General features: G+C 39.8%; 1 protein-coding gene across 5 annotated transcripts in view; it reads right to left on the bottom strand.

The window, feature by feature from the left end:
- Nucleotides 1–20,436, bottom strand: part of PDE5A (phosphodiesterase 5A) — a 147,356-nt gene that overhangs the window by 11,167 nt on the left and 115,753 nt on the right. For all 5 annotated transcript variants that reach the window (XM_047751695.1, XM_047751699.1, XM_047751698.1 and 2 more), the window contains 4 exons: nucleotides 14,364–14,451; nucleotides 9,670–9,770; nucleotides 7,568–7,645; nucleotides 5,529–5,592 (listed from right to left, as the gene is read on the bottom strand). In XM_047751695.1, the coding sequence (XP_047607651.1) occupies nucleotides 5,529–5,592; nucleotides 7,568–7,645; nucleotides 9,670–9,770; nucleotides 14,364–14,451 (331 nt within the window). The remainder of the gene's footprint in view (nucleotides 1–5,528; nucleotides 5,593–7,567; nucleotides 7,646–9,669; nucleotides 9,771–14,363; nucleotides 14,452–20,436) is intronic.

The following is a 20,436-nucleotide window of genomic DNA, read 5'->3' as shown; positions in this document are numbered from 1 at the left end:
GAGCTTCCCCAACAGAGTATGTTGTAAAGCTTTTAGATGTTTGCAATTGGACAATTGAGAAATGGTATCTCAGTGTTTTTTTCAAGTGAGGTACAATTTACATACTGTGAATTGCTAGATATGGGTATACAGTTCAGTGTATTGACAAATGCATGTAACTATGTAACACACATCCCATCCAAAAAATAAGAGTATTTCTCTCACCCCAGAAGGTGCCCTCAGACCTCTTCCCAGTGAATCCCTGTACCTTTTTTCCTCCCTCCCCACTCCTTTTTTCCTCCCTCCTCACTCAAACACTATCCTAATTTTTTCACTATCAATTAGTTGTGCCTCTTCTAGAACATCACACAAATGACATGCAGTATGTATTCTTCTATGTGTCCAGTTTCTTTTGCTCAGTGTAGTGTTATTGAGGTGCATCCCAGTAGCTAACTACTACATTTACTGTATGGTTATGGCTACTGTATCAGTGCTCAGCAGTAGTGCTGAGCAGGATTCCACTGTGTGAAGGAATACACGATTCATTTATCCAGCCTCCTATTGAGAAATGTTGGATTGTTTCTATTTCCAACTACTAGGAATAACACTGTTATGAGATTCTGTACAAGTTCTTTTGTGTCGGTGTTGTTTTCATTTGTACCTTTCCTTTTATCTGACATTCTGAGAACCTTTTTTTTTCTTATATAAACCTTTTTTTAATTTACATTATTTTTTTTCTACTGTACAGCATGGAGACCCAGTTACACATACATGTATACATTCTTTTTTCTCACATTATCATGCTCCATCATAAGTGACTAGACATAGTTTGTAGTGCTACACAGCAGGATCTCATTGCTAATCCATTCCAAAGACAATATAGTCTGCATCTACTAACCCCGAGTTCCCAATCCATCCCACCTTTTCAAATGAATAAGAGCCATTTACATTTTTTTCTATCAACTTATTGTTCAAATCTTTGGCCCATTTTCCTGCAATGTTGTTGGCCTTTTTCTTCTGTATTTTTTAGAACTCCTTTAATATTAAGGGTATTAACTATCCAAGACATAAAAGTTGCAAATATTTTTACTTGTTTCTCATTGTTTTTCTTTGCTTATAGTGTCCTTGCCATGCAAAAAGATTTAATTTTTCTTTTTAATTTTTTCATGTAATAAAATTTATCAGTCTTTTTTTTTTTTTTAATCGTTATTTCCCCCAACACCCTCCCCCCCGCTGCTGTACAGCATGGGGACCAGTTACACATTCATGTGTACATAATTTTTTCTCCCATTGTCGTGCTGTGTCTTAAGTATCTAGACATAGTTCTCAGTTGCTACATGGCAGGATCTCATTGTTAAATCCATTCCAAAAGCAATACTTTGCATCCATTAACTCTAAGCTCCCAATCCCTCCCACTCCCTCCCCCTCCACCCAGGCAACCACAAGTCTATTCTCCAAGTCCATGGTTTTCTTTTCTGTGGAAAAGGTTCATTTGTGCTGTATATTAGATACCAGATATGAATGATATAATATGGTGTTTGTCTTTCTCTTCCTGATTGACTTCACTCAGGATGAGAGTCTCTAGTTCCATCCATGTTGCTGCAAATGGCATTATTTCATTCTTTTTTATGGTAGAGTAGTATTCCACTGTGTATATATACCGCAGCTTCCTAATCCAGTCATCTGTTGATGGAAATTTGGGTTTTTTCCATGTCTTGGCTATTGTGAATAGAGCTGCAATGAACATGCAGGTGCATGTGTCTTTTTAAAGGAAAGTTTTGTTCCAATATATGCCCAAGAGTGGGATTGCTGGATCATGTGGTAGTTCTATGTATAGATTTCTGAGGTACCTCGATACTGTTCTCCATAGTGGTTGTACCAGCTTACCTTCCTGCCAACACTGCAGGAGGATTCCCTTTTCTCCACACCTCCTCCAGCACTTGTTATTTGTGAACTTATTAATGATGGCCATTCTGACTGATGGGAGGTGGTATCTCATGGTAGTTTTGATGTGCATTTCTCTAATAATCAGTGATGTGCAGCATTTTTTCATGCACTTGTTGGCCATCTGTGTATCTTCCTTGGAAAAAAGTCTATTCAGGTCTTTTGCCCATTTTTCAATTGGGTTGTTGGCTTTTTTGCTGTTGAGTTGTATAAGGTGCTTACATATTCTAGAGATTAAGCCCTTGTTAGTTGCATCATTGGAAACTATTTTCTCCCATTCTGTAATAACTGCAAGCTAATCAATGAAACTAGAACACACCCTCACACTATGCACGAAAATAAACTCAAAAGGGCTTAAAGACTCAAATATAAGACAAGACAGCGTCAAACTTTTGGAAGAGAACATAGGCAAAACATTCTCTGACATCCACCTTATGAATATTTTCTCAGGTCAGTCTCCGAAAGCATCAGAAATAAAAGCAAAAATAAACCAGTGGGACCTAATCAAACTGACAACCTTTTGCACAGCAAAGGAAACCAAAAAGAAACCAAAAAGACAACTTACAGAATGGGAGAAAAGAATTTCAAATGATGCAACTTATTTTTTCCCCTCTTTCTCTTTAGGGCCAAACATGCAGCATATGGAAGTTCCCAGGCTAGGGGTCAAATTGGAACTGTAGCTGCTGGCTTACACCACAGCCATGCCAGATCCGAGCCATGACCTACACCACAGCTCATGGCAGTGCAAGATCCTTAACCTCTTGAGCAAAGCCAGGGATCAAACCTGTATCCTCATGGATACTGGCTGAGTTTGTTACCACTGAGCCACAACAGGAACTCCTGTCAATCTTTTTCTCTATTGTTTCATTAAGCCATAGTTAGGGAAGTTTTCTCCTTGGTTATAAAAGAATCCACAAATGTTTTTTACTTAGTACTTGTGTGGTTTAATTCTCTACACTGAACTCCATGCTCCATTTAGAATTTAAGTATGCAGAATAGATCCAATTTTGTCTTTTGCCATCTGGCTATGGAAGATAGGAAAATTATCCTAACAATCCTAACATTATTTATTAAAGTCTATCTTTCCCCCAGTTATTTGAAATGCTCTTTTTTTTTTTGGTTTTTTGTTTTGCTTTATTTTGCTTTTTAAGGGCCACACTTGTGGCATATGGAAGTTCCTAGGCTAGGGGTCAAATCGGAGCTGCAGAGTTACACACATTGGCCTATGCCACAGCCATAGCAATGCCAGATCCAAGCCACATCTGCTGCCTACACTGTAGCTTGTGGCAATGTTGGGTCATTAACCCACTGAGCGAGGCCATTTATATTTTTACATCTGTGTCCTCATGGATACTAGTTGGGTTTGTTACCACTGAGCCACAACAGGAACTCCCCTAAACTTTTTTGTTTTTTTTTGTTTGTTTGTTTTTTGATAGGCAAGAGATAGATTTATTAAGATAGGACGCTTGTGAGAGATGCAAGAGGGCAGGGGAGGAGGCTCTGCCAAACTGTTTTAATTGTACAGTTTTTTATGGTGTTGCTTTTAATGTCTGGACCCCAACTTCACTGATGAACTTTTTTTTGAGTTTGATTCAGAAGAAAGATAAAAAGACAAATTCTTTCCTCTGCCATTCTCTTTCCTATTGGGAAATTTGCATATAGTCCTATTTATTAGGGAGCAGGAAGGTCTGTCAAGACTACATCCCTAGAGTGCTTATGGAATGTTAGCTTTGACACATGGAGAGTGCATCTCTGATCTTGTTTTCTCGGAACGTGTATTTCTTTCTTTTTTTTTTGTCTTTTTGCCATTTCTTTGGGCCGCTCCCGCGGCACATGGAGGTTCCCAGGCTAGGGGTCTAATCGGAGCTGTAGCCTCCGGCCTACACCAGAGCCACAGCAACGCGGGATCTGAGCCTCGTCTGCAACCTACACCACAGCTCACAGCAGCGCCAGATCCTTAACCCATTGAGCGAGGCCAGGGACCGAACCCACAACCTCATGGTTCCTAGTTGGATTCATTAACCACTGAGCCACCACGGGAACTCCAGAACATGTATTTCATGAGATGAGCCTGTCTTTGCTGGGCTTCATGACTATGCAGCCCAGAACCATGACCAAGAGCAACTGTCAATAATCTCAGGTAGTAAGTACATTTATGATTCAGAATGCAGTCTTCAAAAATAAAAACAATATAAACATCATTGCAGGTTTACCTACCCCCTTTTTGAGCTTAGGGCCTTTACTGCCTCTGGCAAAATGTTATGGCAGTTACTTATTTAGGGAGAGGATGTATTTTTAGCCTCCCAGCCACAGGCCCTGATCAGATCCTTCCTGACATCTTATATCAACATGTCTTATATAAGCCCCAGAAATGTTTAAGTTGTACTCGTTAATGTCTATTTAGAGTTGAGGTATAGCCTAGTAGGCTAACCGTAGAAAAAAAAATAAATTTGCTTCTCCTATTTTTTAAGGTTATTAAAACGATGTGCTAAAGAAAAAAAAAAACCCCAATTGAGTCAAAAGTAGTACTGAAATTAAACTTTATCAGCAGCTAGGTTTTTGCTTTGTTAATGTGGATGCTCTCTTAATATAGCTTACAGGTATTATTAAGTGTTAACGAGTCTTCGAAAAAAGAAAACCTATTTATGTGCAATTATATGCTTTTAATACTATTTGAAATTTAGATGAAAAGTTCCACAAATACTTCAAAAGCTACATTTAAGAATAAAGACATTTAAGTGGTTTCCATGTCTTGGTTATTGTGAATAGTGCTGCTGTGAACATAGGGGTGGCGTGTATCTTTTTAAATTATACCCTTTTCTCCACGACCTCCCCAACATTTATTATTTGTAGACCTTTTAATGATAGCCATTCTGACCAGTGTAAGATGGTACCTCATTGTAGTTTTGACTTGTATTTCTCTAACAATTAGTGATGCTGAACATTTTTTTATGTACCTGTTGTCCATCTGTATTTCTTCTTGGAGAATTATCTATTTAGGTCTTCTGCCTATTTTTTGATTGAGTTCATTTTTTTGTTGTTGTTGAGTTGTATGAGATGAACTAATAAAGAAGATGTGGTATATATATACAATGGAATACTATTCAGCTGTACAAAAGAGCGAAATAATGCCATTCATAGCATCATGGATGCAACTAGAGATCCTCATACTAAGTGAATTAAGTCCGAAAGAGAGAGAAACACCATATGATATCACTTGTATGTGGAATCTAAAATATGGCACAAATGAACCTATCTACAAAATAGAAATAGACTCACAGACACAGAGACTAAACTTGTGGTTGCCAAGAAGGAAGGGTTTGGGAGAGGAATGGAAAGGGAGATTGGGGTTAGCAGATGTAAGCTATAATATATAGAGGGGATAATCAACAAGATCCTACTGTATATCACAGAGAATTATATTCAGTGTTCTATGATAAACCATAACAGAAAAGAATATAAAAAATGTATAACTGAATCACTTTTCTGTACAGAAGAAATTAACACAACTCTGTAAAATCAACAATACTTCAATTAAAAAAAGAGTAAAGATATTTCTTATTTAGACTTTTTAATTATTACTTTTATTCCCACTAAGCACATACCCGTTGTTGAACTGGCCAGGGTTTTGTAATTGCAGAAAGATCACAAGCTGTCATCAGCATTGCCCTGTTAAAGGAAAAAGAAGCCCAATACTCCTGTTTACTTTATGAGAATATAAACCTTCGGTAAATAGTTACTAATAAAAAAAATTAAAATCCTCTAAATTACAGGATGACAGTTTATCAAGACTAAAGAGACAGGAGTTCCTGCTCTGACACAGTGGGTTAAGAATCTTGACTGCAGTGGCTGGGCTCACTGTGGCGATTTGTTCCCTGGCCCAGCTAAGCGGGTAAAAGGATCTGGTGTTGACACAGCTGCAGCTCGGATTCACTCCCTTGCCTGGGATCTTCTGTATGTTGCAGGTGCAGTCATACAATTAAAAAATGAAAAAACAAACAAACAAACAAAAAAACCCACCAGATACAGAATCCATACAGAAGCAGGACTGATGCAGTGATATCACAGTATCATTCTTTTGGATACCCAGTGAACTACTAGAATTTGTCTTCAAACTCATTTAGCTCCAGATTGGCGGAAGGAGAAAAATTATTAACCTTTGGGCAAAAAACTGTCTGTTACTACTTTTTTATCCTGGTCTTCCAATCATCAGTGACAGAATGATGAAAACACATTTATTGCCAATAATTAACCATTAAAGGATAACATCAGATATCCTATTGATAAAGGTCCTATGACAGCAATAGCTATGGTGTGTTATCCTAATTTACTCAACATGTGTAGTGACCCTATATGAAAAACCTTTGAATTACTGAACAGTATCTTCTGAAGAAAAAGAGGAAAAGGATAGGATAGTACTCTTATTCCTTCTCTTGGTAGAGAAGATGAAAACCATGCTGGACTCTAGAGTCAGTGATAAGGTTCCACAGACTCAGTGCTTTATTTATTGCATGAAAATATTTCTGTCTTTAGCACAGTGTTTTCCAATTTCAGATCCAATTATGTGCCATCTAGTCCCTTTAACTTGTTTGAAGAAATAGGCAAAAAGGCCATCAGTGTCATATTGAAACACTCAAGGTAAAGGACTGTATCACCTGGTGCTCTAGGAAAACTCACCCTATAGGTACATTCTCCCTAACCATCCAAGGCCACAAAGAAAATGTCTTACTGCCTATAGTCTACCTCTTGTACCAACTCCCTTGCAAGTAATGAGTACAGAGATATTTTAATCATGAGGATTTCAGTAACATTTGCCAATACAAACTGCCTCCCTCAGAGAAGACTGTGCACCTGTATGAGCTTAACTACGACCTGGACAGTGAAGAGTGGAAGAGGTGACTCCAGTGAGTGCTACATGTCTGGAGTGCTTCTCTAAGGTCAGAAGTTGGGTGAGTGGAACAGTGAAAACTGTGGCACAGACTTGGAACTGAGGTCAGCTTTCTTCTTTGTTATTGAGAGAAACTGTTCATGAATCACAGTGGCATGTCTGTACTTTTCTAAGGCACTGTTCTGAGAAACGTGTTGAGACTCTGTAAGTGAAGCATGATTCTACTGAACAGACATCTGGGCATTTGTGTAATGTTCCCTTATAATTTGCATCTTTGTTTGCATGTGAAATAGTATCAGTCTATTTTAAGAAATGGTTACAAAATTATAATAGAGCACAGTCCTTAGTATTGCTGTGTCTATCTTTTCTTTATTATTGACGCTTTGCTCTTTTTTATTGATCCAGTTCTTGTCACGGCAAAGGCAGCAAAAGATGGTCTCTACATCGGGAAGGGAGGGATGGGGGTATCGGTGAGGGGAAACAGAAACCCTGAAGTTCTGACAGTGCCACTCTGCCATCATGCAGGAGAAGTAAACACTTCTCAGCCACCTCTTGCTCTCATAATCTTTAGGATGCTTTTTTTAGGTCAAGTAAATATTCATATTCAGCCCTTTGTATGACATTCTTTAGAATTCTGACAGCCTCTGAGATCATCAAACTGTAACAAATAACTGCAACAAAATTAATTAGGTAGCAAAACTTCTGCTTTAAGGATAGTAATCCTACTTATGCTTTAAGGATAGTAATCCTACTTACAAAAATAACTCTTTTTGATGAGGATCTTCCAAATTGAATTGATTTTTTCTTATAAGCTCAAAGAATTCTCCTCTCCTCCTTGAAAAGAAAGAAAAATATTTGGTGGTTATGACGAGTCCCCTCAGCTCTTATCTCTTTAGTCTACAAAGACTTGTGGAGTAAAATTTTGTGGGGAAAATCTCTAATGGTTTCTTCCTTATCTTAGAATCCAATATAAACATGATTATTTAAAAATCTTTAATACCTCATTTTTCTCTCTTCCACTATATTCTTTGCTTGAAACATTAAATCTCACCTTTTTTTAACTATAGATCATAAATAATGGTAATTTTAATTCTAGAACATGATTCTAAGAAAATGAAACAATATGAGTTAAAAATTTGATGTCAAGAATGATTTAAGAAATTTTGTTTTGGGCATATGGTTTCAGTTAAAGTTCATGTATCTCATTAATATATATTATGTTATAGGGTAAAAAATATTCAAAGTAATTATATCAGTATAAAGTTGTGAAGCGCTTCTGAAGCAAAGAAAGACCAAATGTAAACTAATATTCATTCAGTGTATAAAATTGGCACATTATAAATCAACCATACTTTAATTAAAAAAAAATACTCATTCAGTGTAGAATGAATACCTCCATGTAGCCCACACTGTTGAGCATCTTGGGAAATTTTAAGACATGAGTTCTTTTCACAGTGTTTACAATCTAGTCAAAGACACAAGACAAACATAAGAGAAACTTACATAGCAAAAATGGCTGTATGTGATTGAGTACCAAAAATGAAAACAGGCTTCAAAAGGGTTCAGAGGGGAGACCCATATGGCCTGGAAAGGTTGGGAAGTCCTTGTAGTTACAGGTATTTTTCAAATTCTTAGTAATTTAATAATCTTTATTCTACAATCATCTTGAATAAACTGAAATTTACTGTATTTTCTTTTTATTCTAATTAAAGTGTTCCAAAATCTAATGAAATAGACTTTTAGGTATTGTTACTTTTAGATGTACAGCAGTGGCTCTCTGGTATGTGTTTTCATGTGCCTGTCCTGTTTGTTTTTACTTCTCTAGATAGTGGCTAAAACCATAATGTGCATAATGTGAGAGGGAGAGAAGAGAGGTGTGTTCCGGGGAATCCTGTGAGTGTGACAGCCTGCCTCCCCTCACTCACTCCCACACATGCAGGAAAGATCTTAGTTTATGTGTGGGAAACAACTGCTTGCCCAAATGTAGCCAGGTCTTTCCTTCCTTGCTTTTAGAAAGCTGGTTCATTTATGCAGATGCATACACAGGGCACTGATACACTCTAGTGCATTCTTTAACTCTTGAATCATTAACTTCATTAAAGTTCTGCATTAAGACTCTTCTTCTACCAAAATCCAAGTAAACAAACAACACAAGATTTACGTGTCTGGCATTCAGCTCCATTTTCTGCCCACACAGGCTTAGATGACAATGTAAGAGAATTGTGAAATGGTCATAAGTTGGGGGAGTGAAGGGAAGGAGGAAACAAATGGCCACATAATCTCTAGATCAGCCACCTTAGCTTGCAGTGACCTTGAGATGGTTATTTGCTGTGTACACAGCTACAGAGATGTACCAGCGGTTAAGCATCAGAAATTTTCTGTATTGTATAATTTCTAGCATTAAATAAGCCAAAGGAATAAACTTTGCTGGAAAAAAAAAAAAAAGCTTTTCTTTTATAAAGTTTGATAAATAGCTTTGCCAGGACATTTGTCCTTATAAAAATATCCCAATATGGGTTTTTAAAGTTTGAGACAATGCAATGTTTAAAGTTTCAAACAACACATTAAGACCTATTTATCAAGAGATTTCTTGGAGTTCCCATCAAGGCTTAGTGGAAATGAATCTGACTAGCATCAATGAGGACGAAAGTTCGATCCCTAACCTCATGAAGTGGGTTAAGGATCCAGTATTGCCGTGAGCAGTGGTGTAGGTTACAAATGCAGCTCGGACCCCAAGTTGCTGTGGCGTAGGCCATCACCTGTATCTCCAATTCGACTCCTAGACTGGGAACCTCCATATGCTGTGGGTGCGGCCCTAAAAAGACAAAAAAAAAAAAAAGATATTTCTTAAAACTTACTTAATGTACAGTGCTAGGTCTGTAGCTAAAATTGCTTGCTTGATTATTTTCAACGTGGTCTTATATTCTTCAATGGAGAGGCCACTGAGAATCTGATTGCCCTTCACAAAAAAGAAAACCATCATTAACACTCCACCTGGAGAAGCTGCTGACAAGAATAAAATCAAAATCTAAAAAAATATTGTCACATCTCTTAAACACATGTCTAGTACTTGAACTAAGGAAGATGGGGACACTTGCTTACATAGAGTAAATACCATGAAATAATGTTTCCCCCTCCATGCTCCCACCCTCACCTCCTTGTCATGTAGGAAAAAACAGCTTTGGAGTTCCCATCATGGCTCAGTGGTTAATGAATCCGACTAGGAACCATGAGGTTGCGGGTTCGGTCCCTGCCCTTGCTCAGTGGGTTAAGGATCTGGCGTTGCTGTGAGCTATGGTGTAGGTTGCAGACGTGGCTCGGATCCAACATTGCTGTGGCTCTGGCGTAGGCCAGCGGCTACAGCTCCGATTCGACCCCTAGCCTGGGAACCTCCATATGCCGCGGGAGTGGCCCTAGAAATGGCAAAAAGACAAAAAAAAAAAAAAGACAAAAAAAAGAAAAAAACAGCTTCATGATGGTTCATTAGCCTAAATATGCATATTTTCCCAACCTCCACTCCTTAAGCCTTAGTCCAGGCCTAAAAATCTAACAACTATATACCTTTTTCCTTTGTGCAGGTTAACTGCTATAATCTGACAGCAAGTAAATCTTTGAAAAATCAAAAACCATATTAATAGACATGAAGAACAGAGTGATTAAATTTTAGACAGCTGATTATTTCTGAAAATAATTTCTCTGGGTTTTTGTAATAAATCCAGTGATACTTTTTGTTGCAAATTTATATAGTTTTATCTTAATCTTGAAAACAGTGTGTATTCCTTAGGAACGTGCTGCTGATATAGATGGGTGAGGGCATGAGCCAATGGTGTGCTCATTGGTGGTATAAAGAAAGCAAGAGTTGAAACATTATAAAGAAGATTTTTAAAGTGGCTAATCCACGTGAAAATTATATAAAGTTTTTGCTATGTAACCATTTTTTATTTCTTGCCTGCAATTTAAATCACAGTGACTCTCTAATCTTGAACTGAGTAAAATACACCTTTGGTACCCAGAATATACTCCAAACAACATATGTGAGTTGAGTCAGATGTGTTTCCTAAACCTCAAGGCTGAGAAAAAACCCAGAGGCCTAGGAATAGGGTCTGGAGGCGAAGGGTGTTTTGAAGAAAGAAAACTACTGAGTGTGGTGGGCCAGGGCCAAACACGGGTTAGAGGATAACTAGATGCTGAAACTGTGGCATATGTCGAATTAAAGAATCTGCGATTACACAAGAAACATTTTTTTTTTTTGTCTTTTGTCTTTGTTGTTGTTGTTGTTGTTTTGTTGTTGTTGCTATTTCTTGGGCCGCTCCCGCGGCATATGGAGGTTCCCAGGCTAGGGGTTGAATTGGAGCTGTAGCCACCGGCCTACGCCAGAGCCACAGCAACGCGGGATCCGAGCCGCGTCTGCAACCTACACTACAGCTCACGGCAACGCCGGATCGTTAACCCACTGAGCAAGGGCAGGGACCAAACCCGCAACCTCATGGTTCCTAGTCGGATTCGTTAACCACGACGGGAACTCCCATTTTTAAGACTAAATCACTTTAGGTTCCACATGAAATAAAGCTATTCAGAAAGTAGTTTCTGATACTTTTATTTAAGATAAACTATTTTAAGTGGAAAAGTAGAAACGTCTTTGGTATTACATTTTAATTTTCCCTTCCAAAAGCAAAGGCTGTAAATTCTTGTATGTTGGTGCTTACATAGACAGAATATATAGATAGGTCTTATAATGTGAGGCCAGCCATATGTACAATCAGATTCCTTATATATTAAGTATTACATAATAACTTATGTTGCCTAGTAACAGGTAGCTATGATAGGAGTACTGTTAAATATGCTTTTTATAAAAAGCTTAACATATTTTCTTTCTTTAAAACTAAACAGGGAGTTCCCACTGTGGGGCAGCAGATTAAGGATCCAGCATTGTCTCTGTGGTGGCTCAGGTCACTGCTGAGGCACTGGTTCCCCAGCCCAACACAGTGGGTTAAAGGTTTAGCATTGGTCTAGGTCACAGCTGTGGCTTGAATTCGATCTCTGCCCTGAGACCTTCCACATGCTGAGGGTGTGGTTGAAAAAACAAAAAAACTAAGTATAAAGGGGTTCCCCGGCTCAGTGGGTTGAGGACCCAGCACTGTCACTGCTATGGTTCAGGTCACTGCTGTGGCTGTAGTTTGATCTCTGGCCTGGGAACTTCTGCATGCCATGGGTGCAGTGAGAAGAAAAAAAACAAAAGCAAGAAAACTAAATAGTATATTAAAGTGACGTTTGAGCTGAAGGGCAGACGGCAAACTCCAACTATGTACAGATGTTTTTGCTATAACTTGACATATACATTCCTGAGATGTCTCCGTTCAGAAAAACTACACACTAAAAATAACATGGTTTATGGGAAAAACTGGTGGAGAAGGCCACTCAAAGCCTATGTAACTTTAGAGCCAGAGCACAAACCAAATTAAGAATTGGCACATCGGAGGTAACTGGACAGGCCAGGTTAGCAAGTCTAGAGGCTGCCTCTGAGGGTATTTAAGAAACACAAAAACAGCTGAGTGGAAATGCTGGTTTGTGGAGGCCCAGGGACAATGCAGATGGAACTGATCACTGAGACCATGTTTAAGGGGGGCACTGGAGGAAGAGCAACCTCCCAAGAGTCAAGGCGAGGGAACGCACCTCAGGGCCAAGCGCCCATTTTCAATATTGTTAGAACAGAAAGGGCTGTACATGCAGAAGTCAAGCAGAGGGCTTTTTCCTTCCCTGCTGAAGGCTGAAATTCAACTCCTATAATTCTGGCACCTTATCTAAGAGAACGTGTGCATGAAACAATACACCTTGTACATTTTTCTAATATCATTCCCTTACTTCCCACTCACAGATGAACTAATTCATATTAAATAATCACATCTGTAGCAAACAGTCTGAACTCTAGAGCATGTGCAGAATATGAGGTGCCAAAACCGGCCACTTAAGTCTGAACCCTTCACCTTCAGTGAGGGGGTGGGGTCGATCGTGCTCCCCTTCACTCAAGTAAAATAGAGCGTCTGTCTCCTGGAGTTCGGTGGATGGCACAGGGCCATTGTGTACTTGTGTCTGACTCCTGTCTGGAAAACCTAAAAGGCGAGACACAGGCTGGCTAGTCACTCCGATCAAGCAGTGAAGGAGAGGCTGCTTCAGTATGGGATGGCCTGCCTTCTCTGAGTTTTGGAGGCTGGGGATCAGTTTAAGTCCTGTCTTGTTCAAGAGGACCACAAAGAGAGCAAAAGAACCTTAGCAGAAAGGAGCTGAAAGCCAACAATCAGATTTCCAGGAGCTGAGGACGGAGTCATAAGGTGATCACCTAGACAGAGATGATGACTCGCATTAAGGGAACATCAGTGGGAAAAGTCCACCATTAAGGCCCCTGGCCAGGTTCACGGAATTCCCGTAAGAAAAGAACTTAGTTTTAAATACCTACTAGGCGCCACAAGAGCACCATTCATAACAGTACCAGTGTGTTGAGAATGTTCTTGCCCCTTTTCTTCTCTCCCTTCCTATTCTCCATATCCAAAGGAGTAAGAAATTATGTGGGAGTTTGGGAGAAGTGAAGGAGTTAGGGATGAAAGAAGAAACACAAGGTAGGGATGAAAGAACCAACCAGGGCAGTGAGGGGAGAACCTGAAACGTTAAATCAAGTCCAAGATCTGGACTCAGCACTGGAAATTTTGGTTTCTAAATTGAGAACTGTATGCTATATTTTGGGACCTCAAGTTCACTAGAGGGCTTTTACTTACGAAAGAGTGACCAGAACAGTTATGAGCCTTGTGAGCTTTCTTCTACGGCTCAGAACTAGCCCCAATGGGCAAATGTAAAGAAACAGAGGTAAAATTGCTTTTAAGACTATATACCATGCATGATGCTTATTCAACATAATTGTTATAACTTTCACTTCTTTCTTATTAAAAAGGTAATGCATGTATATAATGGAGAAAGTGAATAATGAACAAATAAAATCAGAAAATAGGACTATTAATAATTTAACTAGACAAAGATGACCATTGTGAACATTTTCGTGTATATCACTTTAACCTTATTTTCCTTAAAATAAATATGTGTAGCATAGCATATCATATGCTTTCTCACAGTGAAAGATATTCATTTAGCTAAATTGTTGATTAGCTTTATTCCTTAATGAAAATGTATATGAGAGGTCAGAAGTTTCAATAAAAAGAGGAAAAGGTATTGTCCCGTCAAAGTAAACTTCCGAGATCAACACTGGACAAAAACAAAAATGAAAACAGAATTAACTAAGAGCCATAAAATAGCTGTTTTATTTGTTTCTAATAACCAAATAGAGGTGAGTAACCAAGTTTCCCTTATCAGGCAACATTTAGTTTTGGTTTCTAGAAAAGTGAGGCTGTGAAGATCTCCAATGTTTTGGCTTTGCCTTTCTTACCCAAAAAGGAATCAAGCATGCTCAAGAATTTATGATGCTGGGAATAAATCCAAAACTTAAAAATAAAACTGAATTTTTAAAGCTCTTCTAAAATTCCACAACCATAAATTAGGTACTTACAGGACTATTAAGAATCATCAGGCACTGGTCAAAATGATGATGCTCCATGATTGAGTGGCAATAGAGCTGAGCTAGTGGGTGTTCACTTCTGAAAAACAGTGCGTTGAAGAAAGAAAAAAGGTTTTAAAAAGTATCACTTTCCCCAATATATCAGTTTATCAATTTCTTCTTTACAGGTTAACTGAAAAAGAGGCTACTTCACAAAAAATCATTTATCAATTTCCTCTCTTCTTCCTAAAAAGAGTGAGGTGATCTCTGGGAAATACATATAAAGAGTCAAACTGTTCTCAAGTATCCATGTAACTGCTGCTGGTGTGGAGTATAAATAATTTCATTGGTTTTAATATTCAAATAGAAGGAATAAATTCAAGAGATTTCTTTCTCTACACACGAAAAAAATCTCTGAAATAGATGTGTCACTATTTTTCAATTTCGAAACTGCAATTAATTTAAAATATGAAACAAATTCCATGCAAGCCTTTCCTCTGAAGTCAGGCTGAAGGTCAGCATCCTGATGGGTACCTGTGTATGAGAAAAGAGCAGACTAAAATGGAACGGGCTGAGGTGTGGGTGAAGAGAGGCCAGGAAAAGAGGGATGGTCCCTGCACTTTGGAGAAAGGAAGGAGACAGCTGGGTCAGAAAATGTTCCCCGTTTGGGACCAGGGGAACATCGTGGTTGTGCTCTATACTGAGCTTGGGGAAAAGAGGAGAGACTGTTTGGCTGAGAGTAGTGAACGGGAGGAATATTATAGCGAATTTGTTATATGTAACAGTCCCTTATGACAAACGGAGTCCTCCACTTCCTATTTCTCGTGACCGGTCTTCACATGTGAAAAAAGCACAGTGTTCACTATTTCTTCTTTTAAAAGAAACAGAAAAAGTTACAGTTCCTAAATGTCTCTGTTTCTTGAATTTATAGAACGGGTTTATAAACTATAAAGCACAAAACAAGTGTTAGATAATACAACTGATTTGTTATTCCTTTATACATGAGTCATTATTTTCCTTGGCATTTAATTTGTTGAAGACAGGGAAGCTACCCAAGGCTAAAGAAGTATAACCCCAGGGAGGGGGGGATGTGTAGGGTGACAGAAGCTTAAGGGAAAACAAAAACATATAAGAGAATGGGTCATCTCATCTACTCTTAAATTAATAAAGTGTAATCCACCACAGTATTGCTGATTCCCAAACTGCATGTTCCACTACTGTTGTAACGTTTCCCAGAGTTATTTCTGCCTGCTGGTCTTCTCTGCTCCTTCCATATTTAGTGAGTTACACAATGGGCCAGATACTGTGCTTATCACTGGACAGTAAGAAGACAATGGATGGACTAAAATGAGGTTTGTAAGAAAGATAAACTTGCTGGAATCCAGACTGGAGATGCATGGAGACTACTGGGAACTGTCCTGGTAACCTCGGCAAGAGACAGCCTGGGTAGAATCCCAAACAAAGACAAGCAGATTATGTGAGAGCTGCTTAGGATTAGTTAGGAGTTGGAGTGCATCCTGACGTTGTGAACGAGTGGGGATGGGGGAGATGAAGGGGGAAAGCACAGGGCTAGGCTTCTTCCTGGTCATCTACTGACATGGGAGAAAAGGGGGAAGGTGATTAGGGGATGAAGGAGGGGAAGATGATGATCCCAGTGCTGGATCTAGTGATTTTAAGGTGCCTGAGGTACAACCAAGTGGGTATGAATGTCAGTACTGAGGTCCACTCTGGAGAGGGAGATGTGCTTAGAAATCCAAGCCACAGGGGCAGATGAGATGATGGAGGGAAATGGCCTGGAATAACCGAGGGTCTGGCTTAAACAGAATCAATGATCTCCTTTCCAAACTCTGCCATGTGTTTTGACAACAGCATTTTCTTTTTTCTTTCTTTTTCAGGTCCACACCTGCAGCATGTGGAAGCTCTGATTTGACTCAGGGCTACAGGTTGAATCCGAGCTGCAGCTGCCAGCCTAGCCACAGCTGCAGCCTCTCGGGATCTAAGCCACATCTGGGGCCTACCCCACAGCTTGTGGCAACACTGGATCCTTCACCCACTGAGCGAGACCAAAATCCTCACGAACACTATGTCAGGTTCTTAACCTGTTGAGCTGCAATGGTAACTCCCGTCAGCAGCATTTTCTCATCATTCAGACTAGATGTGCTAAAGTCAGCTTCAATATAACTGCAGCCTTCCTCATTCTCTTCACTTAGAAAAGGAAAAGCTTCTAGAGTATGTCATTTTCATTTATATAAGAAATCCAAGCATATACAGTATTAGTTTAATATCAGTTTTATCTGGCCAGGTGTTAGGTGTTTAGAAGTCTACTACTCTATTAGACTATAAACCTCTTGTGTTTGGTAGATTTGTTTTCCCGGATGAAAGCTAATACTGTTTACTGAGAGCCTATAACATGTCAGGCACTATGCACAGTAGCTGATATGTAATTTTTACAATAATCCTGTATGCGACACATCAGCTCACCACATTAAAATCCTCAGTCCCCTCTCATACTTCAGCCACCGATGGAGGTCCAGCTTCCTGCATGCTTTAGCAGACTGCATAAGGAACCCATCAGAAGGTACCTCATCCTGGCCCAGGGGAACACCTCTCACTTCCACCCACAGGAATGCTCTCTGCACTCATGCTTGTTCAGCCTAGAGTGTGAGGTCGCTGGTGACCAATGGTGCACAGAGGTTTGAGGTCAGCTGTCCCTCCCCCTCCTGTCCCTGTTGGCGAAAAGTTCTGGGCCTCATGTCCTAATACGTCTCAAAAACACCTGGCCTGGGGGCTCCCATCGTGGCTCAGTGGCTAATAAATCTGACTAGGAACCATGAGGTTGCGGGTTCAATCTCTGGCCTCACTCAGTGGGTTAAGGATCCGGCGTTGCCATGAGCTGTGGTGTAGGTTGCCGACCTGGCTCGGATCTGGCATTGCTGTGGCTCTGGCGTAGGCTGGCAGCTATAGCTCCAATTAGACCCCTAGCCTGGGAACCTCCATATGCCACAGGTGCAGCCTTTTAAAATACAAAAAGACAAAAACAAACAAAAAACCACGTGGCTGAATGAACACCAGCTGCCTGAATGGGTGGAAGCTGGATACTCTACCCTTCTCTTGGCTTTTCATTCTCTGCTTCTCACACCCACGTCTGCATTCCTGCTCCCTGGGATCACAAGCACAATAAGAGATGTACACTCCAGCTTTTGTCTGAGGCTGGGCCTCCAGGGTGACCCAGGCTGGGCGCTCTCTAAAACTGGCATTTCAGCAGTTGCTTTTTAGATGACCAAAAGTTCAGAGAGATTATCTAGCTTGTTAACGATCAACATAAATGGCAGAGCCAGGCTTCACACACGTCCTCTTCACTGCATGACCATGGCTCATGACCCACTGCCCTCCACACACAGAAGCCACTCATTGACATGGTTAGAAGCTGGGCTAGAAATGTGATTATGCAGATGTAACACAAACACGTTTAAAACTTCAAAGGCACATTACAATTTTCGACAATGCAGAAAGGACTGTTTGACATGAGAGAAAATTCTTGGCTTGTGAGATAGATGAATTCAAGTTATGTGTTTGCCTTTACCTATATTCTAAAAATATGGATTTATGAATCAATGAAAGGGTGATAAATGCCCCAAATTTCCTGTTTACAAAGATATTCATAAACACCTCCTACAGCTCAATACCAAAAAAACAAACAACCCCATCAAAAAATGGGCAGAAGATTTAAACAGACTATTCTCCAAAGAATACATACAGATGGCCAATAAACACATGAAAAGATGTTTAACACCACTAATTATTAGAGACATGCAAATCCAAAACCACTATGAGGTACCACTTTACACCAGCCAGAATGGCCATCATCAAAAAGTCTACAAACAATAAGTGCTAGAGAGGGTGTGGAGAAAAAGGAACCTTATTATACTGTTGGAGGGAATGTAAATTGGTGCAACCACTATGGAACACAGTATGGAGATTCCTGAGGAAACTAAAAATAGAACAACCATTTGATCCAGCAATCTCACTCCTGGGCATCTATCCAGAGAAAACCATGACCCATGATCCAGTGTTCATTGCAGCACTATATACAATAGTCAAGACATGGAACCAACCTAAATGTCCATTGACAGAGGAGTGGATAAAGATGTGGTACATATACACAATGGAATATTACTCAGCCACTAAAGGAAAGAAATAACGGCACTTGCAACAAATTGATGGACCTATAAATTATCATGCTAAGTGAAGTCAGTCAGACAATGAGACACCAACATCAAATGCTGTCACTTACATGTGAAATCTAAAAAAAAGACACAGTGAACTTCTTTGCAGAACAGACACTGACTCACAGACTTTGAAAAACTTATGGTTTCCAAATGAGACAGGTTGCAGGGGTGGAGGGACGCACTGAGGGTTTGGGATGGAAATGCTATAAAAATTGGGTTGTGATGATTGTTGTACACCTACAGTAATAAATAAGTTAAACTTATTTATTGGAAAAAAAGATATTCACAGAAACCAAAGTAGCCTATATCCTGTTATTTTTTACTCATTCAATCACAAGGCTCTGTTTGCCTCTTTATTTGAGGTCATGTCACAAGGACCCAGTAAAGTTCTGCTACTGCAATTTTATGCCCCCACTGATGTCGGCAGCAGTAAATGGACTAGCACGCCCTCCCTGCAACTACTCTTGTTCTGCCGTTGTTGGTCCAGCTCTCTGAGAGTGCCAATCAGGATGCTGGTGCAGAAACAAGGCCAATGTCCCAGAAATACAGAGCCTTAGAAATCAATAGAATATGAAAGTTCCATGAGATAAACACAGTCACCCAGCACAGTCTTCCTTTATCACTGACTCCAACAACCATACTTAATCTGGCTTCTCATCCATATATATTGCTCTGGGCACAAATCTCTTAGCTCCTCTTTGCAGCCCAGGTCAACCCATTTAATTCTTAACTTCACAATTTCTCTGTAAATCATCTCTATTGCCTTTTTTCAGTCAGGGGTTATTTTACTTCCTCTTCTCCGTGATCACAGACATTCAAGTTGATGATTCTTTTGGCCTTGTGACCCCAGTTCTTGGACCTCCTTGACTCTGCTATCTTTTTTCACATCAACAATAGACACTCCTTTCTTTGTTCTACAGCTCCTAGATGCCACCAGGCAGTCTCTGCTCCTCCCTGGGACAAAGCAAGATCTTGAACTTGCATCTGTCCTTAACAGCATCTCTCTGTGAGAACAGCTAAAACCCATGGGGTCATCTGTGCCAGGTCCTGTTCCAAGCACTTTGCATCCATTCATACCCTTAATCCATCTAAGAAACACTGTGAGACAGGTACTGTCATGATTCTACTATACAGAGAAGGAAATATTGGGAGGGAGGCTAAATGATTTGCCCAAGGTCACATGGTGAGAGGAGGAGTCAGGAATTCGAATTTGTATCCAGGCCCCATAACCATCACATCACCTACATGGTAGTTTAAGAGCCAACTGAACTCATGTATATAAAGTGCTAGAAGGAGTATCAAATGCCACATGATAAAAGCTATGTTAAGTGTTAGCTTCTATTATTATCATTACTATTATTATTAGCTACAGACATTAGGACTAAATGAACTTGCACTTTATTCACATTCAGATCTCCAATCTCCCAAGCTCTCCGACCTTACCAGGGGTGATCTCATTCCTGGTTGAAACAGACTCTACTCAGTCTGAACCTCACACATTGGGATTCCTGCAGTCTTTATTGCCCTTTTAAGTCTCTCAGAGCCTGCTGACCCTCTATTACCACTGCGCCCATTCATGACCCTGGTTCCTCTTTCACTGAGCAGAGTGGACCACGGGGCAGGATGTTCTGGTTGTGGTTACCAGGAAATTCTTTTATTCTGATTTTGATGAATCTCTAGTCTTGAAAAAAACAAAACCAACAAAACACATTTGGTCATTTTACCTCTCTCTCTTTTTTTTTTTTTGCTTTTTAGTGCCTCCCACTGGCGGCATATGGAGGTTCCCAGGCTCAGGGGTCTAATCGGAGCTACAGCTGCCGGCCTACAACACAGCCACAGCAATGCAGGATCTGAGA

This window comes from Phacochoerus africanus, chromosome 10, assembly GCF_016906955.1.
Source record: "Phacochoerus africanus isolate WHEZ1 chromosome 10, ROS_Pafr_v1, whole genome shotgun sequence".
Classification (NCBI taxonomy): Eukaryota; Metazoa; Chordata; class Mammalia; order Artiodactyla; family Suidae; genus Phacochoerus; species Phacochoerus africanus.
Note: the sequence above shows the minus strand (reverse complement) of the source record. Positions and strands in the feature narration are given on the sequence as shown.